The sequence below is a fragment of the Salvelinus alpinus genome, chromosome 3 (assembly GCF_045679555.1).
Source record: "Salvelinus alpinus chromosome 3, SLU_Salpinus.1, whole genome shotgun sequence".
NCBI classification, from domain to species: domain Eukaryota; kingdom Metazoa; phylum Chordata; class Actinopteri; order Salmoniformes; family Salmonidae; genus Salvelinus; species Salvelinus alpinus.
The window spans coordinates 93,447,021-93,472,356 of NC_092088.1; the positions used below are offsets into that span (position 1 = coordinate 93,447,021).

General features: G+C 42.3%; 1 protein-coding gene and 1 non-coding gene across 4 annotated transcripts in view; one reads left to right on the forward strand and one right to left on the reverse strand.

Annotated features, from left to right (window-relative positions):
- Positions 1 to 298: 298 nt before the first annotated feature.
- Positions 299 to 25,336, reverse strand: part of b3gnt2b (UDP-GlcNAc:betaGal beta-1,3-N-acetylglucosaminyltransferase 2b) — a 30,763-nt gene continuing 5,725 nt past the window's right edge. For 2 of the 3 annotated variants that reach the window (XM_071394517.1, XM_071394518.1), the window contains exons 2-5: positions 17,215 to 17,338; positions 12,540 to 12,679; positions 9,843 to 10,391; positions 299 to 6,358 (exon numbers count right to left, since the gene is read on the reverse strand). In XM_071394517.1, the coding sequence (XP_071250618.1) occupies positions 5,792 to 6,358; positions 9,843 to 10,391; positions 12,540 to 12,659 (1,236 nt within the window). In that variant the 5' untranslated portion in view covers positions 12,660 to 12,679; positions 17,215 to 17,338 and the 3' untranslated portion in view covers positions 299 to 5,791. Of the gene's footprint in view, positions 6,359 to 9,842; positions 10,392 to 12,539; positions 12,680 to 16,938; positions 16,957 to 17,214; positions 17,339 to 25,336 lie in introns of those variants that run through there. The other variant, XM_071394519.1, reaches the window with a different exon arrangement.
- trnaa-ugc (transfer RNA alanine (anticodon UGC)) lies at positions 20,888 to 20,964 on the forward strand. Its single transcript has one exon. It is a non-coding gene; the product is annotated as a tRNA-Ala (tRNA).

Genomic DNA, 25,336 nt, shown 5'->3' on the forward strand with positions numbered 1-25,336 from the left:
AAGATTAAAAAAAATTATAATCTAAACGTAGTTGATTTTTGTTGTACCTCGGGTAAGGTCATGTCAATGTGTGGGCCTTGCAACCAGCCTTAAAGTAGTTTACAAACATCACTCAGCTGTTTCTTATCTTCTTCAGTGGTTGAATATAGAATTTAAATAACTAGAAGTAGCTTGACCACCAGCTGTGGTAGTTTAAAAACATTGCCCAGATTTTCTGTTTGTATTAGAAGTTTGTACAAATCTTTTAAAAACAGGGATAGCATTTCTTCTATAATAAACACCATTATCCAACACCATCTACAAAAACAGCAAAATATTCTTTATTGAAAAAAATAAATCTAGGTCATAGCAAAAGAACCACACATGGCATGGTTCTGAGAAATCACAGGTGAAAAACAAATCAAACAGACTCAAATGGGTAACAAGAAACAAAAGGCATGTATTGGTATATAATATATAGATATATCTACAGTGCAGAATACGTCCAAATCAAGTCTTATAGTGTTGCAGAAAAATAAAATAAACATTTCGGGTAACTTTCCCCATATTCCCGGGTTTTCCAGGAATCCTAGTTGGAGGATGCTAGATTTCTTCCTTGTTCCCTCCAACCTGGATTTCTAGAGAATATGGGGATTTGGGAAAAAGTTACTGAAATTTTACAACACTAAGTCATACACAATTCCACCAGATTACAGGAATGTTATGGTCAGGAGAGGACATGAACAATCATGTGGTTGATGATTTTGTAATGTTTCATAACCATGGAAACAAGGGTTTTCGACCATGGAAATAGACACTCTGGATATGTAGAGTGTACCAATATGTACACTGAACAGAAATATAAAACGAAACATGTAAACTATTGGTCCCATGAGCTGAAATAAAAGATCGCTGAAATGTTCCATACACACAAAAAGCTTTTCTCTCATTTTGTGCACAAATTTGTTTACATCCCTGTTAGTGAGCATTTCTCCTTTGCCAAGGTAATCCATTCAACTGACAGGTGTGGCATATCAAGAAGCTGATTAAACAGCATGATCATTACACATGTGCACCTTGTGCTGGGGAACAATAAAAGGCCACTCTAAAATGTGCGGTTGTGTCACACTTGACATGCCGACTGCAGGAATGTCCACCAGAGCTGTTGCCAGAGGATTGAATGTTAATATCGCTACCATAACGTCATTTAGTGTTTACATGTTGCGTTTATATTTTTGTTCAGTTGTGTCGCAATAGAGGAATATTGCACATTCAAACAGAAATTAGGAGAACGAATTAATGTTAGTCTTTCATCAAGACCATGGAGAAACAGGACAAGTGATCCAATAGAGGGGCGAGAGGAGAAACAGAAAGGTGGGGTAGAAAAAGAAGCGATATTATCAGGAAGTCACCAATTGCCTGATTTTAAGCCTCAGTCAGATAAATAACAACGTGATATACTGAAAGCCTCGTCTGTAATGCAGTAGCTCGAATTATACCGGCATAGCAGACTTTAAAAATCAGGATTATAAATAACATACATTATATGTAAACGTACTCTAACCACCTGACAGGCCACGTCATATTTTGGTTTGATACAGCATGCATGGACGACATCCTGTTACTGTTTTTGGTTCGACTTGTGCTGAGAGCTACAGTAAGTCCCAATGAACGCCAGGGAAACAGGAATTCACATGACCTCACAGGAAGTAAGTAGTGAGAGCTGCTTGCATATTTGTTTTTCCTGGGAGATTTTTACCGCAGTAACAAAGTCAATTAAAAATCCATCAACTATTTTTTTAGGCATAAGGTCAACAGTGTGGTTAAGGTTAGGCATAAGGTCAACAGTGTGGTTAAGGTTAGGCATAAGGTCAACAGTGTGGTTAAGGTTAGGCATAAGGTCAACAGTGTGGTTAAGGTTAGGCATAAGGTCAGCAGTGTGGTTAAGGTTAGGCATAAGGTCAGCAGTGGGGTTAAGGTTAGGCATAAGGTCAGCAGTGTGGTTAAGGTTAGGCATAAGGTCAGCAGTGTGGTTAAGGTTAGGCATAAGGTCAGCAGTGTGGTTAAGGTTAGGCATAAGGTCAGCAGTGTGGTTAAGGTTAGGTTTAAAATAACATTTTACGAAAATGAATTGAAGAAATGGGCAGGGTTTACGACTTCATGGCTGGGGTAACTAGTATCTCGCCCCAAAATCTCATAGGAAAAACTCATTTGCGAGCTTCTTAGCTTACACTTCTGATTAGGGTACACCATTGAAAATAGCTTTGAAAACTTTTGTAACCTAAATGGTTTGTTATTGGACTAGTACAGATCAGAGAACACTCAGCACCATTAGGCTGTACCAGGTCTTCAGCCCTGTTATAGTTTTGACAAATGCCTCTATACCCTTCCTTCCTTCCTTCCTTCCTTTATAATTGTTCTGATTTGACATGGTCTGGTGACAGAATATGTGATGAGAGAAAACAACCACATATAAATCACCAAGAAAGGACTGAAGGAAGAATTCAACAGGATCTCTGTCTTCAGGGTGACAAGAGGAATACGTCCCTGTACACCGACCCAGGCAAACAGGGGAGTCATTTCATTGGTTCCATTTCGCCAGCAGAGTCATGAGGCGTGTCTCTACGAGGTTGCAATAAATCAGGGATTGGTTTTGCTGCACGCTGTGTACATAAAACAGTTGAACAGATTCAGTGTTTTCAATAAAACAGCACCAACTCTTTTACTGTACACATTGGACAGTCTAACAGAGGGGTTTTTGGAGACTGACTTCCGCCCTCTTTGAAGCAGAGGCCCTGCCCTCACTGTTTCCTGCCCACTTCCTGGTTACGTCAATAGAACCCCAGGGCCACGTTCAGCAGCCAAAACGCTGCAGATAGAAACACCAGAAATAGAGCCAACATGATTCCTTATCCTACAGGTCAGAGAGGCATGTTTGTTCTACATAGCATATTTCTATCTGAACGTTCCCAAACATTGTGTCTTGCTGAACGCGCACCCCCAGGGGGAATGGATCATTATCACTGTCTTCCCGGCACAACGCCCCTCAACGTACAGCCTGTCTTCCCGGCACAACGCCCCTCTACGTACAGCCCGTCTTCCCGGCATAACACCCCTCTACGTACAGCCCGTCTTCCCGGCACAACACCCCTCTACGTACAGCCCATCTTCCCGGCACAACGCCCCTCAACGTACAGCATATAGATATATTAATTGACGCAAGTCATTCCTGACCTGGGCACAGTGTATATATGTAACTTATTCAACATCCATTTCTTTCAACAGTAAAATACACAAAAACAAAATGTACTATAATTGCCACCCAATAAGAAATTGGGCAGACAGTTGATTAATACATTAGTTGATAAATAAACACTTTATATAAAACATACAGCTCTTTAGGTTAGATCGTCCTCGATGCAGATCACTGCGAGGAGATCAAATGTTAGTTACATCAACATTCCCATTTCAATAATGGAAATTCTCTGACATAAATGGAAGGAAATCTGACACCCGTCTTCCTATAACCCGTTAAGGCAGCGGTGGGATAGAACATTCTGGATTTGACCTTTGACATGTTTGTTTTTTTACCATCTGACAAGAACAGTAATTATTGTGGATAAATAAAACAGTATATCTCTCTGATCTACTCGCAAACAGGCAGTAAACACAGTTGCAAAACAAAAGCTTAAAAACATGAATGACCCACTAGCCAATCGCCTTGGTCACGGTTCAAGCTTTATCTTGGTTATAGGTTGTGGGGGGGGGGGAAATATGTGAAAATATTGTGAAAATATGCTATAAGCAGCCATTTCAGCGTGACAGTTTCTTTGTTAATGAAGATGGCTGGTTTATAAGGAGGACCTGAAGCAGGAGGACCTGAAGCAGGAGGACCTGAAGCAGGAGGACCTGAAGCAACACTGAACAGGGTTGTTCCACAAACGTTTATTTTGCATCCCTTTGATATTTAAGTAACAACTGTGCACCAATACTGTATTTTAACAGCCTTCTATATTAAATGAAGTGCCCTTTAATATAGACCACAAAATCTGACTTTTAATATGAAAAGACTTGCTACGGTGCCATAAAGTCAGTATTTTGGCATTTCCCTTTGACTTCTAGGAAGATTTTTAACCCACTTAAAGCTGCAATCAGCAGTAGAAACAATAAATTACTGAAGAAATGTAACCACTCAAATTCAATAGACAGGGCTATGGATGCAAGGACTGATGTGCTGTGACAGTGGAACTAAGCTCACGGAAGGTATTTATCAGTTATATTCTTCAAGAATCAAAAATGGACGTAGCAACTGCTGACTGCCCCTTTAAACCCCAAAAGTTGTCACCACCATCGTAAAGCCCTAGTCATTCTGTTGCTTTGACAAAGTCATTTCTAGAGATTCATTCATTTAATGTGATTAGTGATTTATTTTAAGGTAAAATAAAACACACCTGTCCCTGATTTTACATGAACTGAACTCTCGCTTTAATATGGTGAAACTATTCCTTCTTAAATATGATTTTTTTCCCAAAAGAAACATTGAACATCGAATAGTGAAATCAGTGTGAAAGCAGGTGAGCCGGTTCTGCTCTTTTTGGACGTGTTCTGATGGGAAACTGAGTGGGTTGAGCAGAACACGTTACATGTTACCCAGAAATATATACATTTTTAAAATAAGTTTGCATTTAAATGCCCCTCCCTGTTGCACAACAAGCTTCCATTCCCCCCGTCACAAAGAGATTTATGGCTGATTTAAGATGAACTCGACAACCCCTGGTTACGGTCAACCCCTGGTTACGGTCAACCCCTGGTTACGGTCAACCCCTGGTTACGGTCAACCCCCGGTTACGGTCAACCCCCGGTTACTTTATTTGGCACTTACTATAGTCAGTGTTTTACAGCATTTTAAAAGCTCTCTGTGCCGTCAGACACACAGTGTTAAAGTATCATCATAAAGGTCCGTCAGATCTCTTCAGAGTGGAAGAAGTGTTGTGTTTTTCAGTTGAACATGTGCTCTTTTTATTGGATTTATTTTCCCAAGTGACATCATCCAAGAGGGACTCGTTTGGTGGAACGACCAAACATCTTTGTGGACATTTCTATCTAGCACGGCCCAGACCAGCTGAGCACTCATCCATTAGCCTGGTTCCAGATCAGTTTGTGCCAGTCTTGCCAACTCTTTAAGGTCATTTTCACACAAAACAGATCTGGGATCAGGCTGCTCATTCACACAACCTCTGTCTCCAACTCCTCATAATACGGCAAGGTACAGGCTCTTTGTGCCGTCAGACACACAGTGGGGAATCATGAAAGGTCCATCAGACTTCACCATCACAACCCCGTCTTGACCCTTCAGAAAGCTCAGAGACGCGTTGGTCTGCCGTTGTGCCGCCATCACAATCACGCCCTCTTTATCTCGGGATTCAAAACCTGAACTGTTTATCCAAGATTCAACTTTGAAGATGGTTAACATCAACAACCATGATAATAACAACATTAAAGCTGCCAATGTTCGACTGACCCTCCTAGAGTAATAATCCTACCCTCAAAAAATATATAAATATAAAAAGTCTCAAATGGTGGCTGACCTTTAGAATGTAACAACCCTACCAAGTGTCACAAGACAGTGGCCACTGACCTCTCACAGTGTTACTAGAACAACCAACATAACAAAATGGCCGCTTGTCATGGTATCTGGTCCAGGCAGTTTAAGTCACCTGTCTTCCCTGGTTACTGACAGCTCAAATCAAAAATGGCCACAGACACCTGTTGTTTCTGGTAGCGCAAGTCAAAATGGACACTGGCTGGGTAGTTACTGACAAGTCAAGTTGGGGTCATTGAGCCAGGCCCAGATCTGGATCATCTCCTGCGGTGTCCGGCTATGCACCAGCATCAGACCTTTATAGGCACACGGGTTCCTCCTGTACTTCTCCTCAATGTCAAACGTCTTAAAGCCTTTATGTTTCTCCGGCCCCAGCCCCAGTTTCCTCAGACACATCCCTGTGTAAACGTCATCGATGGGGTAGAGCGGTACGTGCTGCGAGGCCCCGTGGAGCCGCTTGGCCAGGTCCCCGGAGTACAGATACCCTCCTCCACCCGCGTAGGGCGGGTACTTGCCAACCAACAGACTCTCTGGGATGAAGTACTTGACCTTTTTATCCCTGTTTGGCCCCGCGTTGGTGATCACATCCCCTACAAACAGGTCCCTTGCCCGGGGCCCCGAGAGGCCCTTGAGGAAGGCCAGGATCCTCAACGTATTGACAAAGACGTCATCGTCTCCTTTAAAGATGAACTGAGCTCCAGGGCAGTGCGTGGTCATCCAGTCCAGGAAGAGCACCTCCTTGACAGTCAGGTTGAAGAACGAGTCCCGGTAGTCCCACTGGAGGTAGAGTTAAAACATTTTTTATTTTACAAAAAAAACAATATACAGATTTGAGTATTTTGTTCATTACTCCACTGTTTATCCCATTTTATATGTCAGCACACTTAGAGTCCGAGTGTCCCTGTGTCCCAGAGTGTCACTCACCAATACCGAAACATTTGGCAAGACATACAGTTGAAGTCAGAAGTTTACATACACTGAGGTTGGAGTCCTTAAAACTCGGTTTTCAACCACTCCACACATTTCTTGTTAACAAACTATAGTTTTGGCAAGTCGGTTGGGACATCTAAGTAATTTTTCCAACAATTGTTTATTTCACTGTATCACAATTCCAGTGGGTCAGAAGTTTACATACACTAAGTTGACTGCCTTTGAACAGCTTGGAAAATTCCAGAAAATTATGTCATGGCTTTAGAAGCTTCTGATAGGCTAATTGACATAATTTGAGTCAATTGGAGGTGTACCTGTGGATGTATTTCAAGGCCTACTTTCAAACTCGGCGCCTCTTTGCTTGACATCATGGGAAAATCAAAAGAACTCAGCCAAGACCTCAGAAAAATTATTGTAGACCTCCACAAGTCTGGTTCATCCTTGGGAGCAATTTCCAAACGCCTGAAGGTACCACGTTCATCTGTACAAACAATAGTACGCAAGTATAAACACCATGGGACCACGTAGCCGTCATAACCGCTCAGGAAGGAGACGCGTTCTGTGTTCGAGATGAACGTACTTTGGTGCGAAAAGTGCAAATCAATCCCAGAACAACAGCAAAGGACTTTGTGAAGATGCTGGAGGAAACAGGTACAAAAGTATCTATATCCACAGTAAAACGAGTCCTATATCGACATAACCTGAAAGGCCGCTCAGCAAGGAAGAAGCCACTGCTCCAAAACCGCCATAAAAAAGCCAGACTACGGTTTGCAACTGCACATGGGGACAAAGATCGTACTTTTTAGAGAAATGTCCTCTGGTCTGATGAAACAAAAATAGAACTGTTTGTGGGCAGAACTGAAAAAGCGTGTTTGAGCAAGGAGGCCTAGAAATGTGACTCAGTTACACCAGCTCTGTCAGGAGGAATGGGCCAAAATTCACCCAACTTATTGTGGGAAGCTTATGGAAGGCTCCCCGAAGCGTCTGACTCAAGTTAAACCATTTAAAGGCAATGCTACCAAATACTAATTGAGTGTATGTAAACTTCTGACCCACTGGGAATGTGAAGAAATAAAAGCTGAAATAAATCATTGTCTACCATTATTCTGACATTTCACATTCTTAAAATAAAGTGGTGATCCTAACTGACCTAAGACAGGGAATTGTTACTTGAATTAAATGTCAGGAATTGTGGAAAAACGGAGTTTAAATGTATTTGGCCAAGGTGCATGTAAACTTCCGACTTCAACTGTATTACAGATCAAAACCAACATTGTGGACCACTCAGTGAGTTCGAAAGACAATACATTACCACACAAATCCGATATTATATTTAAAAACACCCCCCTTGTCGATTGATGAACCGGTGTGTGAATCTAAGTAACATAATAAAATAAATCCCCAACAAAATCTGCCAGTTTCAGATAGAGATCTGTTTTGCACAAAAAAAGGGGGTTAAAAATGTAAAAACAAATATCTAACATTTCCTGAGCTTTCTTATATGTCCTTGATATAGGACAGACCCTTCAAAACCTGGTTCATTATGATTTGTTTTTTGACTGTCTTTTCTGGCATTTATGAATGTGTTATTCAATGCGTTTCTATGGGATTTGGTAGTAAAATGACAAATTCTATATTTTATCAAATCTTTTTTTTTGGTATGGTATGACCGTATTAAAACAATTATATTTCAGCTTACAACCCCTACCCCTCTCCCTACCTTTTAGGGGGTTTTCGCATAAAGTCCTCTTCAAAGTAAAACATATATAAAAAAGGGTTTAGAAAAGCGAAAGCCTCCGTTGTCTTATTACTCACACTGCCCTTGTATGAGGATTCCACTGGGAAAGAAAATGCACAAATTACAATTTAACAAGGCACACCTGTTAATTGAAATGCATTCCAGGTGACTACCTCATGAAACTGGTTGAGAGAATCCCAAGAGTGTGCAAAGCTGTCAAGGTAAAGGGTGGCTACTTTGAAGAATCTCAAATATATAACATATATTTTGAGATGTTAAATACTTTGGGGTTACTACATGATTCCATATGTGTTACTTCATAGTTGTGATGTCTTCACTATTATTCTACAATGTAGAAAATAGTAAAAATAAATAAAAACCCTGGAATGAGTAGGTGTATTATTGACACCTGGAGGAGGTTAACGTGTACATTATAGACACCTGGAGGAGGTTAACGTGTACATTATTGACACCTGGAGGAGGTTAACGTGTATATTATTGACACCTGGAGGAGGTTAACGTGTATATTATTGACACCTGGAGGAGGTTAACGTGTATATTATTGACACCTGGAGGAGGTTAACGTGTATATTATTGACACCTGGAGGAGGTTAACGTGTATATTATTGACACCTGGAGGAGGTTAACGTGTATATTATTGACACCTGGAGGAGGTTAACGTGTATATTATTGACACCTGGAGGAGGTTAACGTGTATATTATTGACACCTGGAGGAGGTTAACGTGTATATTATTGACACCTGGAGGAGGTTAACGTGTATATTATTGACACCTGGAGGAGGTTAACGTGTATATTATTGACACCTGGAGGAGGTTAACGTGTATATTATTGACACCTGGAGGAGGTTAACGTGTATATTATTGACACCTGGAGGAGGTTAACGTGTATATTATTGACACCTGGAGGAGGTTAACGTGTATATTATTGACACCTGGAGGAGGTTAACGTGTATATTATTGACACCTGGAGGAGGTTAACGTGTATATTATTGACACCTGGAGGAGGTTAACGTGTATATTATTGACACCTGGAGGAGGTTAACGTGTATATTATTGACACCTGGAGGAGGTTAACGTGTATATTATTGACACCTGGAGGAGGTTAACGTGTATATTATTGACACCTGGAGGAGGTTAACGTGTATATTATTGACACCTGGAGGACGTTAACGTGTATATTATTGATACCTGGAGGACGTTAACGTGTATATTATTGATACCTGGAGGACGTTAACATGTATATTATTGACACCTGGAGGACGTTAACGTGTATATTATTGACACCTGGAGGAGGTTAACGTGTATATTATTGATACCTGGAGGACGTTAACGTGTATATTATTGATACCTGGAGGACGTTAACGTGTATATTATTGATACCTGGAGGACGTTAACGTGTATATTATTGATACCTGGAGGACGTTAACGTGTATATTATTGATACCTGGAGGACGTTAACGTGTATATTATTGACACCTGGAGGACGTTAACGTGTATATTATTGATACCTGGAGGACGTTAACATGTATATTATTGATACCTGGAGGACGTTAACATGTATATTATTGATACCTGGAGGACGTCGTGGTGGTGAGCGTTCTCATAGCGCAGCATCGCCGACAGATCTGGGTGGTGGTCCACGGCCGTGGTGTTGCCGAGCAGGAACACCGTGACAACCGTCCGGTTGGCGAGGACGCCGGCTTGACCCCACGACTGGCGGATGGCCTGGCGGCGGTCAAAGTGCGGAGTAAGGGATTTGACGGCCAGTAGGAGGAAGGGCGACTCCCCTCTCCGGGTCTTTTGGCAGATGTGAGGCTGGTCCACCACTAGAGGGTACGACCGACAGCGCATGTAGAGCAGGAAGTCTTTAAAACGGGGAGGTAGGGAATTGTAGTCTTTCACGTCAGTGGTGACTCTGTAGTCCGGTTGGCAGGGGTCAGGGTTCAGTCCCGTGTCGTTGAGCCAATCAGGGACAGGTCTGACAAACTCATCGCTAGTGTTGTTACTGTTGGAGGAGGCGAGGATGGGGTTGTGTTGGAGGTCCAGTCTCTGTTGCTGGCGGTTCCAGTAGGCCTGACTAGGAGCCAGTTTGGACCAGAAGCGCTTGGAGGGGACAAGGACCTTGAATGGAGGAAGGAAGGACGAAATTAATAAATAAATGAAGTGTCCTAAACCGAGAACAACAATACATACATTAAAAAAGAGGATTAAAAAAGGCAATTCAACACTGATGATTTAACACAATTCAACAATTAAAGCCCTGTGCTGTCTTATTAATTTCATATTTAAAAATCACAGTATCACTGTTCATTTCATGAACTCCAAATATGTTTTATTATTTATTTCCCCCCGAGCCTCCTCTTGCTATGGAAACGCTGAGTCTGATCGTGTGGGCGTGTTGACTGTAGAGATCCTACCTCCCTTCAAAGGAGGAGGATACATATGCAAATAAGAGATGACTGGTCATAGGTCAGAATAATCAGATCAGATTGTGATGTCATGCTGAGGGCCAAAAACTCCATCCCACCTGAACATGCAAAAAAAATCCAAGCGTTAATTATTATTATTATTTTTTTTTAAAGCTTTTACACTAAAAAAGGGCATCATCATCATTTTCAGTCTTATTTCATCCTCCAAGTGAAACATGGTTCGTGTGGAAATATTATTCAAAACACAAAAAGAGTCAACAGGCCCCGTCGTATTCGCAAAGCAGCCTCCACTGCATTCCATGTACGCTTGTGTCTAGACTTGACACTTACATGTGACTTCTGCTATCAGAATACAAGGATCACATTGAAAAGACCGGTGTAAACGCACAAGTGGCTTGGTGGTCTGACTGCGTTTCCCATCTGGCTGACCACTTCAGGAGGTTTTGGACGTTGTTGCGTACGTTGGAGGAGGGAACGCGACACCCTGCTACATCTCAGCTCCCCGTGGAGTGAAACAGTGTGGTGATCGGAGGTGCAGGGAAGGACGACGGAGGCAGAGAAAAACACTGTTTACAGGGAATGTATTCTTCCTTCACACGGTAAGGTGGGGAAAAGGGGCTGGACGGAACCAAAGCAAAGAAAGTTAAAGTTAGAGTCCCCACGTCTTACCCCGCCTCCCCACGTCTTACCCCGCCTCCCCACGTCTTACCCCGCCTCCCCACGTCTTACCCCGCCTCCCCACGTCTTACCCCGCCTCCCCACGTCTTACCTAACCTTACGCACCACCTGGTGCGATAACCAAAATACAGGTGGTGATCCACCCAGGTCTTACCTAGTGTGCATAGACAGATTCAACACTACGGGTCACGTATGCCCGCGGGCCTCTTGCCTAAACGTTCCCAAGGTGAGTCCCCCCCCCGGGAACAAATGAAACAGAAAAATGACTAATACTTTAAGTGAACAATTTCAATAACCAAAAACACTAAGTCCTATTGGGATACACATACCCCGGAAGGAGCGGCTACAAAATAATATCCACAACTTTTACTGCCCGTCACAACAATCAACACAGGACATAAAAAGAAGCTATTTTCCCCTGACAAAGGAACACTGGCTTTTATCAAGCTGGAGAAGGAGTTGGTAATGAAGAGACAGCTGTATCCCCTGACGAGAGGGAGGGGTCAGAGCTCAATCCACAATGGGGCTGACCAATCAGCTGCTTAGAATCCAGGAAGCCATTTCCTGAAATGAACATACAAACCCACAACACAGAAACTGGGGAACGTAACAGACGTAAAATCAGGCTACCGAAAGCACGTACAGTGGGCACTGTTGGTAGAATGCATAGTTGAAATGGAATATAGAGCAGGAAAAGGGGATTGGGACACACTGTGACCCGGTAGACACATTTACACATAGATACATGTGTCCAGAACTCTCTGATCAGAATACTAAAGCTGCATGAACTGTCAAGTCAGACACCTCCAATCATCAGTTAATCATCAAGCCCTTGATTAGTGTGAATCAGGGGAGATCTGTTTTTGTATCACTGAACTTTGTGAAACTTCTGGGGGTCACAGAAGAGAGGTTTGAGAAGCACCGTTTTACATCACAATGAATATTGCTGTGTCCGCTCTTGTCCTGTCACCACCCCCCCCACCCTTTGTCCTCACCTTGTCCTGCCCCCTCCTCACCTTGTGGTGTCCCCTCCTCACCTTGTGGTGCCCCCTCCTCACCTTGTGGTGCCCCCTCCTCACCTTGTGGTGCCCCCTCCTCACCTTGTGGTGCCCCCTCCTCACCTTGTGGTGCCCCCTCCTCACCTTGTCCTGTCCCTTCTCACCTTGTTGTGTCCCTTGTCCTGTCCTCCTCCTCCTCCTCTGTGGAACACTAGGATGAAGATGAAGAGATTGACCGTCATCAACGTCACCAGAAACTTCAGCTTCCTCCTCAGGCCCGCCATGACCTCTGATCTCTAGCCACCTAGAGGGAGGTAGAGATAGACGAGGGATAGACGAGGGAGAGGGGAGAGATAGACGAGGGAGAGGGAAGAGATAGACGAGGGGAGAGATAGACGAGGGAGAGGGGAGAGCGAGAGGGGAGAGAGGAGAGATAGACGAGGGAGAGGGGAGAGATAGACGAGGGAGAGGGGAGAGATAGACGAGGGAGAGAGGAGAGCGAGAGGGGAGAGAGGAGAGATAGACGAGGGAGAGGGGAGAGAGGAGAGGGGAGAGAGGAGAGATAGACGAGGGAGAGAGGAGAGAGGAGGGGAGAGAGGAGAGATAGACGAGGGAGAGGGGAGAGCGAGAGGGGAGAGCGAGAGGGGAGAGCGAGAGGGGAGAGATAGACGAGGGAGAGGGGAGAGCGAGAGGAGAGATAGACGAGGGAGAGGGGAGAGCGAGAGGAGAGGGGAGAGAGGAGAGATAGACGAGGGAGAGGGGAGAGCGAGAGGGGAGAGAGGAGAGATAGACGAGGGAGAGGGGAGAGAGGAGAGGGGAGAGAGGAGAGATAGACGAGGGAGAGGGGAGAGCGAGAGGGGAGAGAGGAGAGATAGACGAGGGAGAGGGGAGAGCGAGAGGGGAGAGAGGAGAGATAGACGAGGGAGAGGGGAGAGCGAGAGGGGAGAGAGAGAGATAGACGAGGGAGAGAGAGAGAGACAAGGGAGAGAGAGAGAGACAAGGGAGAGAGAGAGAGACAAGGGAGAGAGGGAGAGCGAGAGGGGAGAGAGAGAGACAAGGGAGAGAGAGATAGACAAGGGAGAGAGAGATAGACAAGGGAGAGAGAGAGGAGAGGGGAGAGAGGAGAGATAGACGAGGGAGAGGGGAGAGCGAGAGGGGAGAGAGGAGAGATAGACGAGGGAGAGGGGAGAGAGGAGAGGGGAGAGGGGAGAGATAGACGAGGGAGAGGGGAGAGCGAGAGGGGAGAGAGGAGAGATAGACGAGGGAGAGGGGAGAGCGAGAGGGGAGAGAGGAGAGATAGACGAGGGAGAGGGGAGAGCGAGAGGGGAGAGAGAGAGAGGGGAGAGGGAGAGGGGAGAGCGAGAGGGGAGAGAGAGAGATAGACGAGGGAGAGAGAGAGAGACAAGGGAGAGAGAGAGAGACAAGGGAGAGAGAGAGAGACAAGGGAGAGAGAGAGACAAGGGGAGAGAGAGAGACAAGGGAGAGAGAGACAAGGGAGAGAGAGATAGACAAGGGAGAGAGAGATAGACAAGGGAGAGAGAGATAGACAAGGGAGAGGGGAGAGCGAGAGATAGACAAGGGAGAGAGAGATAGGAGGGACACATTCAAGGTGGTTTATTTGTCATATACACAATGCAACAAAATGCTTAAATGCTTTACACACACGAATTAGTGGTCAACTCTTCATTAAAACATTTAATAGGATGGAAATCTCCTCAGTTAATATGGCCAGTTAGTGTAAAAACACATGACTACAAATAGCCCACATTTCATTCTACTTTTAAGGCCTCGGGGGAGGATGTAATGTCTTCACTTCAAGAGAACACGGGTTTCTAAGAATCAATGCTCCAGAATAATGACTAACCATTTCCACAGAATGCATGAGCAATTTGAGCCGAATGGTAATCACACTGCAAATCTACTATTTATTCAAATCTACTATTTATTCAAATCTACTATTCATTCAAACTCTGCTTGACTCTAAGATTGAGATGTTTGAACATTTGAAAAATGTATTTTGAAATGGCCAGAAAGTCTTTCACGACAGTTGGAAAGGTTATTTAGGGAAATTCAATGTTTCTAGGCAGCAAATCACTGATCATGTGCTTTATATTCCAGAAAGCCTCATGATCCTAATCTGTGGTCCTGGTCTGATGACAACTGCACAACCTAGGAGACATACTGGCTGTGCAGGTTTGGCTTCCAACCCTGCAAGAGCACAGCTGATACAGCCAACCAAGGTGGAATCATAACCACAAGGATGTGGTTGTGGGGGTACACACCCATCCCCCTCCCTAAACCTCCCCCTCAACACCCCCTCACTAATCTGGACCTCATCTCAGAGTGACTCAACAGGTTCTCTACTGACACCATCACTGGGTTACTTCATTTACTAGTTATTATCTGACACCATCACTGGGTTACTTCATTTACTAGTTATTATCTCTACTGACACCATCACTGGGTTACTTCATTTACTAGTTATTATCTCTACTGACACCATCACCGGGTTACTTCATTTACTAGTTATTATCTGACACCATCACTGGGTTACTTCATTTACTAGTTATTATCTCTACTGACACAATCACTGGGTGACTTCATTTACTAGTTATTATCTCTACTGACACCATCACCGGGTTACTTAATTTACTAGTTATTATCTGACACCATCACTGGGTTACTTCATTTACTAGTTATTATCTCTACTGACACAATCACTGGGTGACTTCATTTACTAGTTATTATCTCTACTGACACCATCACTGGGTGACTTCATTTACTAGTTATTGTCTCTGACACCATCACTGGGTGACTTCATTTACTAGTTATTGTCTCTACTGACACCATCACTGGGTGACTTCATTTACTAGTTATTATCTCTACTGACACCATCACTGGGTGACTTCATTTACTAGTTATTGTCTCTGACACCATCACTGGGTGACTTCATTTACTAGTTATTGTCTCTACTGACACCATCACTGGGTGACTTCATTTACTAGTTATTATCTGACACCATCACTGGGTTACTTCATTTACTAGTTATTGTCTCTACTGACACCATCACTGGGTGACTTCATTTACTAGTTATTGTCTCTACTAACACCATCACTGGGTTACTTCATTTACTAGTTATTATCTGACACCATCACTGGGTTACTTCATTTACTAGTTATTATCTGACACCATCACTGGTTACTTCATTTACTAGTTATTGTCTCTACTGACACCATCACTGGGTGACTTCATTTACTAGTTATTATCTGACACCATCACTGGGTGACTTCATTTACTAGTTATTATCTGACACCATCACTGGGTGACTTCATTTACTAGTTATTATCTCTACTGACACCATCACCGGGTTAATTCATTTACTAGTTATTATCTCTACTGACACCATCAGCGGGTTAATTAATTTACTAGTTATTATCTCTACTGACACCATCACTGGGTGACTTCATTTACTAGTTATTATCTCTACTGACACCATCACTGGGTGAATTCATTTACTAGTTATTATCTGACACCATCACTGGGTGACTTCATTTACTAGTTATTATCTGACACCATCACTGGGTGACTTCATTTACTAGTTATTATCTGACACCATCACTGGGTGACTTCATTTACTAGTTATTATCTGACACCATCACCGGGTTACTTCATTTACTAGTTATTATCTCTACTGACACCATCACTGGGTTAATTCATTTACTAGTTATTGTCTGCACTGACACCAGTGAAATGCAAAAATGGGCAAATAATTTGCATTTAAACTGAGGCTAAACGTTTGCTTTGATTTTGTTGACAAGAACATATTGTGTTGTATTGAACTGCTGCTAAGACCTGGTCACCACCTGGTCGGCATCACACAAAAAAGACAGGATTCCTGTTCTGACAAAATCAAATATTTACATTCTTCTCTTGCTACTCGAGTTGGAATGAGCAGAACAACCCACCTGAGCAAGGCTGAAAGCAGGCTCTCTCCCTCCCCCACTAACCCTTCTCAGAGTACTGCTCTCATTGAAACACAATGCCCTCCTCTTACCCACCATAATCCTCCCCCCTCAATGTCTGATTTCTTCCTCTCACTACTTCCAGGTGTCCTTTATCTTGCTTCCTCATCTCTCCCTCACTCTACCCTTTCACTGTCTTGTGTTTCAGTTCCGCTGCCTCCTAGCAACAACTCTGCCCCAGTGCTTTCAGGCCCCATGTGTCCTCTCATCCTCCCTCTTCTTCATTCTCTCCCCCTCAGCCATCCTCCCCTCACACCTATAGTGCACAAGCAATCTTTACTGCATTGACTACCTACTGTTCTTTTACCTGTGTAGGTGGAGTGTGTTACAGGTAGAATGTGTGTGTGAGTGAGCATAACAGTTGGTTTTACCTGTGTAGGTGGAGTGTGTTACAGGTAGAATGTGTGTGTGAGTGAGCATAACAGTTGGTTTTACCTGTGCGGTGAGTGGAGTCTCTCTGTGCGTGTGTGTGTGTGTGTGTGTGTGTGTGTGTGTGTGTGTGTGTGTGTGTGTGTGTGTGTGTAACGGGAGTTGGTCTTACCTGTGTGGCGGGTGGAGTCTCTCTCTCTGTGTGTGTGTGTGTGTGTGTGTGTGTGTGTGTGTGTGTGTGTGTAACGGGAGTTGGTCTTACCTGTGTGGCGGGTGGAGTCTCTCTCTCTGTGTGTGTGTGTGTGTGTGTGTGTGTGTGTGTGTGTGTGTGTGTGTGTGTGTGTGTAACGGGAGTTGGTTTTACCTGTGCGGTGAGTGGAGTCTCTCTGTGCGTGTGTGTGTGTGTGTGTGTGTGTGTGTGTGTGTGTGTAACGGGAGTTGGTCTTACCTGTGTGGCGGGTGGAGTGTGTTTCAGGCTTCACGGTCCTCACAGCTCTTAACCCATACTGAGTCCCACCCCCTGGGCAACAGCAGCCAATGGTACAAAGAGGGGGGAGGGGTCTGGCACTAACCTGTAGGCAAGAAAGACCAACTGTGTCAACACCTCACGATAGAGATGACCAAGAACAGTATGAGACACTGTGTTCAGAACTAAGCTGTTCTCAAACACACAGAACGAGAGAGGCAAATATTATTCCCACCCAAGGCCTCAAGACGAGTCTAAATTCTTGCCTTGTGGATTTGTTGTGTCATTTCTTTCATTCTACCACTGCTGAGGGCTTCTGTTATTTACAATCAATCAGACATTCTGTGGACTCTCATTTCAGTGCCACCTAGACATGTTGTTGCATGATGGTCCTGGTCTCATGCTCTACAGCAGGGTACAGAGAACTGTGATAATCATTAACTTATTGGCTTTCTGAGCAAACAAGAGGGGTTAGCAACAAGAAAAAGCAGGCAGCCACTCAACACACTGTGGGACATGTGAAAAGTGATCCCAGGACCGTCCCGGGATCCTGGTTACCCATGTTAATCCCTACTAGGCTTGGGAGGTATCCAGACTGTCATACCAACCTTGTGCCATAATGGGATATCCGGGAATACCGGCACTGAACACTAAGGGGTGCTACTGTAATCCAAAGGTTAGCAATGCTAACAAGTACATGTAAAATCCCATAGAGAATGCTAACGAAATGCTAATGAGCGCATTGATTAGCAGGACAGACATCCCAGCTCAAAGTTATACAAGGATCTCAAAAATGCTACCTCACAGATTGCTGCACACACACAAAACAAATAGACAGGAAGGATCTTGATCCAGGAGGGGATTATCTGCTGTTACCAAGCGAAACTTGATTTTGGAAGAAGCTAACCACTTCAGGCCCCCTGTGGCCCCCCTAACGAGCTACTAAATTAGCAATCCAAAATGCACAACTGCAGAGTATTTAGCACATTTTAGACAGTTATCAACCAAATTATCTAGCTGGCAAACATTTAGTTGTGAATTGCTTAATGTAACTACATCACCTGGCACTTACTGCACAACAGTGAGTGACTCACAAGGCTCCGGTCTCTCGTTGTGTGCTTGTAAACAAACACCAAATGACGGGGGACTAGCGCTATGCTTCATAATGAAAAATTGTGATCGGTGAAATGAAGGACATAATCTTCTTTATCTCCTAACGTATTTCACAAGCTGACTTCAGGTATTTACTTAAACAGCATTCACATTTATAAAAATGTAATAAAACTTTAAAATAAATACTTAACATTGTTGACGGTATTGTAAAAATCATCCCTTTGGCCATTTCCAAATAGCCCGTTATACCGCCCAGGCCTAAACCCTACTATACATGTGTATATGTGTAACCCTACTATACATGTGTATATGTGTAACCCTACTATACATGTGTATATGTGTAACCCTACTATACATGTGTATATGTGTAACCCTACTATACATGTATATATGTGTAACCCTACTATAATGTATATATGTGTAACTCTACTATACATGTGTATATGTGTAACCCTACTATACATGTGTAACCCTACTATACGTGTGTATATGTGTAACCCTACTATACATGTGTAACCCTACTATACGTGTGTATATGTGTAACCCTACTATACGTGTGTATATGTGTAACCCTACTATACGTGTGTATATGTGTAACCCTACTATACATGTGTATATGTGTAACCCTACTATACATGTGTATATGTGTAACTCTACTATACGTGTATATATGTGTAACCCTACTATACATGTGTATATGTGTAACCCTACTATACATGTATATATGTGTAACCCTACTATACGTGTGTAACCCTACTATAAGTGTGTAACCCTACTATAAGTGTGTAACCCTACTATAAGTGTGTAACCCTACTATAAGTGTGTAACCCTACTATACATGTATATATGTGTAACCCTACTATACGTGTGTATATGTGTAACCCTACTATACGTGTGTATATGTGTAACCCTACTATACGTGTATATATGTGTAACCCTACTATACATGTGTATATGTGTAACCCTACTATACATGTATATATGTGTAACCCTACTATACATGTATATATGTGTAACCCTACTATACATGTGTATATGTGTAACCCTACTATAAGTGTGTAACCCTACTATACATGTATATATGTGTAACCCTACTATACATGTGTATGTGTAACCCTACTATACATGTATATATGTGTAACCCTACTATACATGTGTATATGTGTAACCCTACTATACGTGTGTATATGTGTAACCCTACTATACGTGTGTATATGTGTAACCCTACTATACGTGTATATATGTGTAACCCTACTATACATGTATATATGTGTAACCCTACTATACATGTATATGTGTAACCCTACTATACATGTGTATGTGTAACCCTACTATACATGTATATGTGTAACCCTACTATACATGTATATGTGTAACCCTACTATACATGTGTATGTGTAACCCTACTATACATGTGTATGTGTAACCCTACTATACATGTGTATGTGTAACCCTACTATACGTGTGTAACCCTACTATAAGTGTGTAACCCTACTATAAGTGTGTAACCCTACTATAAGTGTGTAACCACAAATGACGAAGGGTGATAGAGAGACGTAGGCCGAGGTCTAGGTTTGTGTCAGCACACCAAAAATGTGTAGAGTGGACCACACTATTCACACACTGTCAGACTGATGGCAGTGAGTCACACACTCACCCCCCCCTCCCCTGAGACATTTTGTGAATTTAGGCCAAGACCTATTTCCATTCTAGTCCCCACCTAGTTTCCCCCCACCCAGATGCCCCCACCCAGTTGTCCCCACCCAGTTGCCCCCACCATGTCCATTGATTGTTAGCTAGTGGTAGCTAAAGTTAGCATGAAGTATGTAACGGCTGTTTAAAGAGAACTGAACAATGGATGACAGTTTCTCCTGGTTCATCTACTACCTTCAGAATGAGGAACCATCTAATGTCAAGTTGTAAAATAGTCAACTAGTCCTTTCGGGAGATTCCAGAGACATGACTGTAACGTAAACGTGATCATTTCCTCCGTCTCGACCACTACCTCCGGGGGTTATGGGTGATCCTTCCTCCAGTCACTCCCCTCAGAGCAGCAGAAACACAGTCTCATTGAGCACAACACTCCTACAGTAAAAATCTTAATAGCAGAGTAAATGTTTTTGAAACAGCTGAAAATGTATAGATATGAGACTTGTTTTTAAATCGAGATTTTAACTGAAATTGCAGTAACAGCCTGTTACATTCTGACATTTTTGCAGTAGCTTAAATTTATTTTTTATAAAAATAATTTTAAAAAAAGAGTCCTCGGTGCTTTGTCTGGCTGCAGTGAGCCATGTAAAACAGCTGATGTCAACTCACACCGAATTACCCACGTTTTGAGTCGGAGTTTACTTTACCATATGTAATGACTTGCATGATATTGATAAAAATGGAGCCTGGTTTGTTCTAATGTTGTAAGGTAGGCCTACTGTACTTTATATTTGTATGAGAGGTGGAGCTAATCACTAATTTTTGATCGGCTAACGTTACTTGATGAAGACGTGGTTCGCTGTAGTAACTGTGCTCTCGTCTCGAAGATAATGGTCCCGTGTGGCTCAGTTGGTAGAGCATGGCGCTTGCAACGCCAGGGTTGTGGGTTCAATTCCCACGGGGGGACCAAGATGAATATGTATGAACTTTCCAATTTGTAAGTCGCTCTGGATAAGAGCGTCTGCTAAATGACTTAAATGTAAATGTAAATGATAAAAAGTAATGAGTGTAACGTTAGCGACAGGAACATAAACCCTTTAATTGTTTGCACATGCTTGTGAATTGTTGCGTTATTCAAGAGTGTAATATGGCTGAGATGAAAAGTTGCTTGCATAGTGGAATAGTTTGTTGTAAGCGTGCTTAGCTACTGGCTAGTTGTCTACGTTACTGGGATATTTACAGTACATTTTAAAACTACAGTGCAAGAACGTCCGTTGCCAAGCCCCCAAACTCTCTCTCGGCAGGCACAGGACAGTCCGTTGCTAATGTAAATTGAAAAGTTTGATGTTAATATTATGTACATTTGAATCTCATCACGGTGCCTCTGCTAGAAATCTCTTCAATTTGAATAAGTCCTAAATCAGTCTCTGAAGACTGGAGTCGCGGCCAAAGACCTCATTAAACAATTATACGAGATAACAGCAGGAAGGAAGTCTAACTCAAACACACACCCTCATTACCTCTGACCATAATACAGCTCTGACTGTTGGCTGATGAAGAATACAAATAAAATGGAGTAGTTTGAAATGCAAAATATAATTTTTCGTAGTGTGCAATGCAAGTGGAGTCTAAGCAGAATGATGTCATGCTGAATGAAGCGTGTTAGGAGAGTTGTCCAGCCAGACAATGGGAGAATCTCAATTAGATACTCCTCGCGTCCTCTCTCCTCCTCAAAAACCCATTGGATGAGAAAGCCAGATGTCTCTCCCCTCTGACCTTCTCCTCCAATGGGTTTTGAGAAGGAAGCGAGGAGGGAGAGTACGAGAAGAGTATGCAATTGAGATTCTCCCATTGTGCATCAGTCTAAAGTGGCTTCATCTCTTCTCCATCTGGACTTATTGGAAATCATGTGACGGTCTAAGCAATATGGTGGACGTATCCTGGAAGTTAATCATGTGACAGGTCTAAGCAATATGGTGGACGTATCCTGGAAGTTAATCATGTGACATTTAAGCAATATGGTGGACGTATCCTGGAAGTTAATTTTTTTCCCATAAATGTATTATGAAATAATGACGTTAATGATTTTAGCTTTTTAATGGAAATTCCAAAGCCAAAATTAGTGAACATTTAATTGCCAAAACATTGAAAATATTCCATTGTCTGTCAGGTCCAAATAGAAAAATAGGAAATTACTATGAAATAGTCAAATGTATATGAAATAATTCTGACAAAATCCTTTCACTAGTTCTTCAAAGTAGATGAGGTATACTTTCACAAACTGTCGTCTCAGTCCCTCTCTCTCTCTCTGTCTCTCTCGTCGTTGTGTTCATTCCTCTCTCGAAGTCTGTGTGTAAATAACCTAACATAGCAGGCATAAATAAAGTGTAGGCCTATCCATCCAGAGCAGTGTATACCATGAGGAGATGCTCACGTCTCTGCCCTAACAATGGGAGTCGTTGTCCCAAAGGCAGGAGACAACTTTATGTTCAATATAAGCCTATAGAAACGCATTGGGTTTATTTAGGCCAGATTTTGGCGAGAGTGAAACTTCTCGGGTCGCCTCTTCGTCCCTGAGCTGGGAAAAACTGCCGCAATGGATTATGGTTATTGTAATTAATTACAAAGTTTCTACACTGAACTAGGGTGAATATTTGCTTAATGAAAACAACTCCCTTCAGCCCAGCGTCCCACATCGTTCTGGACTTGATTTCTCTGGTGAATGAAATCTAGCGCTGGGCTCACACAAAAAACAAAATGGAATCCAAGAAACTGAACCGATGTCTGTCAATGAGTTGTTTAATAACCCCTCCCCTCCAAAAAAGAGAGGTTGGTTAATCACTCAGCACTACGAGACTAACTTACAAATCAACAACAGAAACGTGTCAGCTGACATGACTGAGTAACTGCTGATGGACAAACACATTTCAAAATGGCACTTGGTCTAGTCTACTATTCTAACTGCGTTCCAAAAGGTCGGGGGCCCCGTTTCTGGAAATTGATCCGTGGGCCTATAAAAGTTGACCTCCCTGATTTAGAGGCTATTAAAGAAAAAGTACATAACATAAAACGCTTGATTTTAAGTGTTTCAGAACTTGAAAGTGGTCTGTCAACAAATGTCCTCATCCTAGACCATCTATTCTGTCGATCCAGCTGTATGTCAACAATCCTAAATGATTAGAAAAGATAAGCACCAAGTCATTTCCTGATTTGTGGCGCGCATCTTATCCCTCATTGGGTGTTAAGTCATATAGCACAATGTTGTAATTGTTGACCTGCGAAGTGGACTCATCTTGACATGACACTAAAGACTCAATCATGGACACTGACTGACAGTTATGGCTGCTTTGCGTGATGTATTGTCTTTACCTTCTTGCCCTTTGTGCCGTTGTCTGGGCCCAATAATGTTTGTACCCTGTTTTGTGCTGCTACCATGTTGTGTTGCTGCCGCCATGCTTGTGTCGTCATGTGTTGCTGCCATGGTGCTGTGTTGTCATGTGTTTCTCTTCATGTTGTCTCGTCGTGATGTGTATTTTGTCCTATATTTTTAGCAGGCCTTTTGCCTTTTAATAAGCCGTCATTGTCAATAAGTATTTGTTCTAAACTGACTTGCCTAGTTAAAGTTTAAATAAACAAACACTACTGTTGAGGTGGGAAAACATCTGACAAAACGTTGATATTCACAGATGCATATAAGAGGATGCTGAGACATTGGTGATTTACCCACAAATGACTGTCAGCTCATACAGTAGACTGTTGGGGTCCGTCCCTACAGTCGACTCTGTTGGGGTCTATTTTAATAGCCTACAGTAGACTGTTGGGGTCTATTTTAATAGACTACAGTAGACTCTGTTGGGGTCTATTTTAATAGCCTAGACTCTGTTGGGGTCTATTTTAATAGCCTACAGTAGACTGTTAGTCAGCACCTCTCACTGTTTGGGTCACACAAAGGACATATTGGTTTACAGAGATCCATGCTTAGGTGTTGTTTACCTGGTCACTGTCTCCAGCTGTGTTGCATTTACAGCACAAAACCAAGTAAATATCCATGATAATGGCATTTCAGGATAAAATCATCTTAAAGTAACTTTACTGAGCTAGAAAATACATTTAACCCATTCCTGGGTTTTTCTTAATTTTTACTATTTTCTACAGTGTAAAATAGTATAGACATCAAAGCTATAACCAAAAAGGTGTTAAACAAATCAAAATATATTTTATATATTGCTTCTACACCTGCATTGCTTGCTGTTTGGGGTTTTAGGCTGGGTGTCTGTACAGCACTTCGAGATATTAGCTGATGTACGAAGGGCTATATAAAATAAACTTGATTTGATATTTGAGATTCTTCAAAAAGTAGCCACCCTTTGCACACTCACACACCCTTGGCACTCTCAACCAGGTTCATGAGGTAGTCACCTGGAATGCATTTCCATTGACAGGTGTGCCTTGTTAAAAGTTAATTTAATTCCTTCTTAATGCGTTTGAGCCAATCAGTTGTGTTGTGATGGTTAGGGGTGTTATTCAGAGGATAGTCTTTTACCAAATAGGGCTACGTCCATATTATGTCAAGAACAGCTCAAATTAAAAAAGAGAAACGACAGTCCATTACTTTAAGACATGAAGGTCAGTCAATCCGGATGAGTTCATTCACAGGACAATCTTTCTTTATATGAATAATAGTTTATAACATAAATAATTTAAATTAAATCCAGGTTATGAACATGTTACAGTAATGAGAAATCGTTATGATAACAAAAATGTTAATGGTCTTGGAAAACGTTTTTTGAAACATTACACCTGAACAGTTACAATTAATATGGACAATAATTTGATGGTATTTTATCCATTACAAAATAAAAGGTTTGTCTTTTTTTAATTTTTTTTTAATTTACAAAGAGTAACACACACGAAGCCATAATACTGTACGGACATGGCCCAATGGTACTGTACGGACATGGCCCAATGGTACTGTACGGACATGGCCCAATGGTATTCCTAGAAACACAACAAGCAGTCATACACTCCTGGAATGTGCTAGAAAACCTCTGGGATTCTGCCCAACAGCTCTGGGAAAGAGATCAGGTGATATCCCAGAAATTATTTAACGTTAAATACTTAAATCAAATCGTAATGTGTCACATCTGCCGTATACAACAGGTGTAGACCTTACAGTGAAATGCATACTTGCAAGCCCTTAACACAGTTTAACTGCATTGTTGGTTAAGTAAAAAATATTTAAAATATATATCATTATTAACAAATAAATAAAACAATTAAATGGGCTCATAACTTATGTTAGTAAAGACGTAGAATAGAATATAAAATGACATAAGGCTGA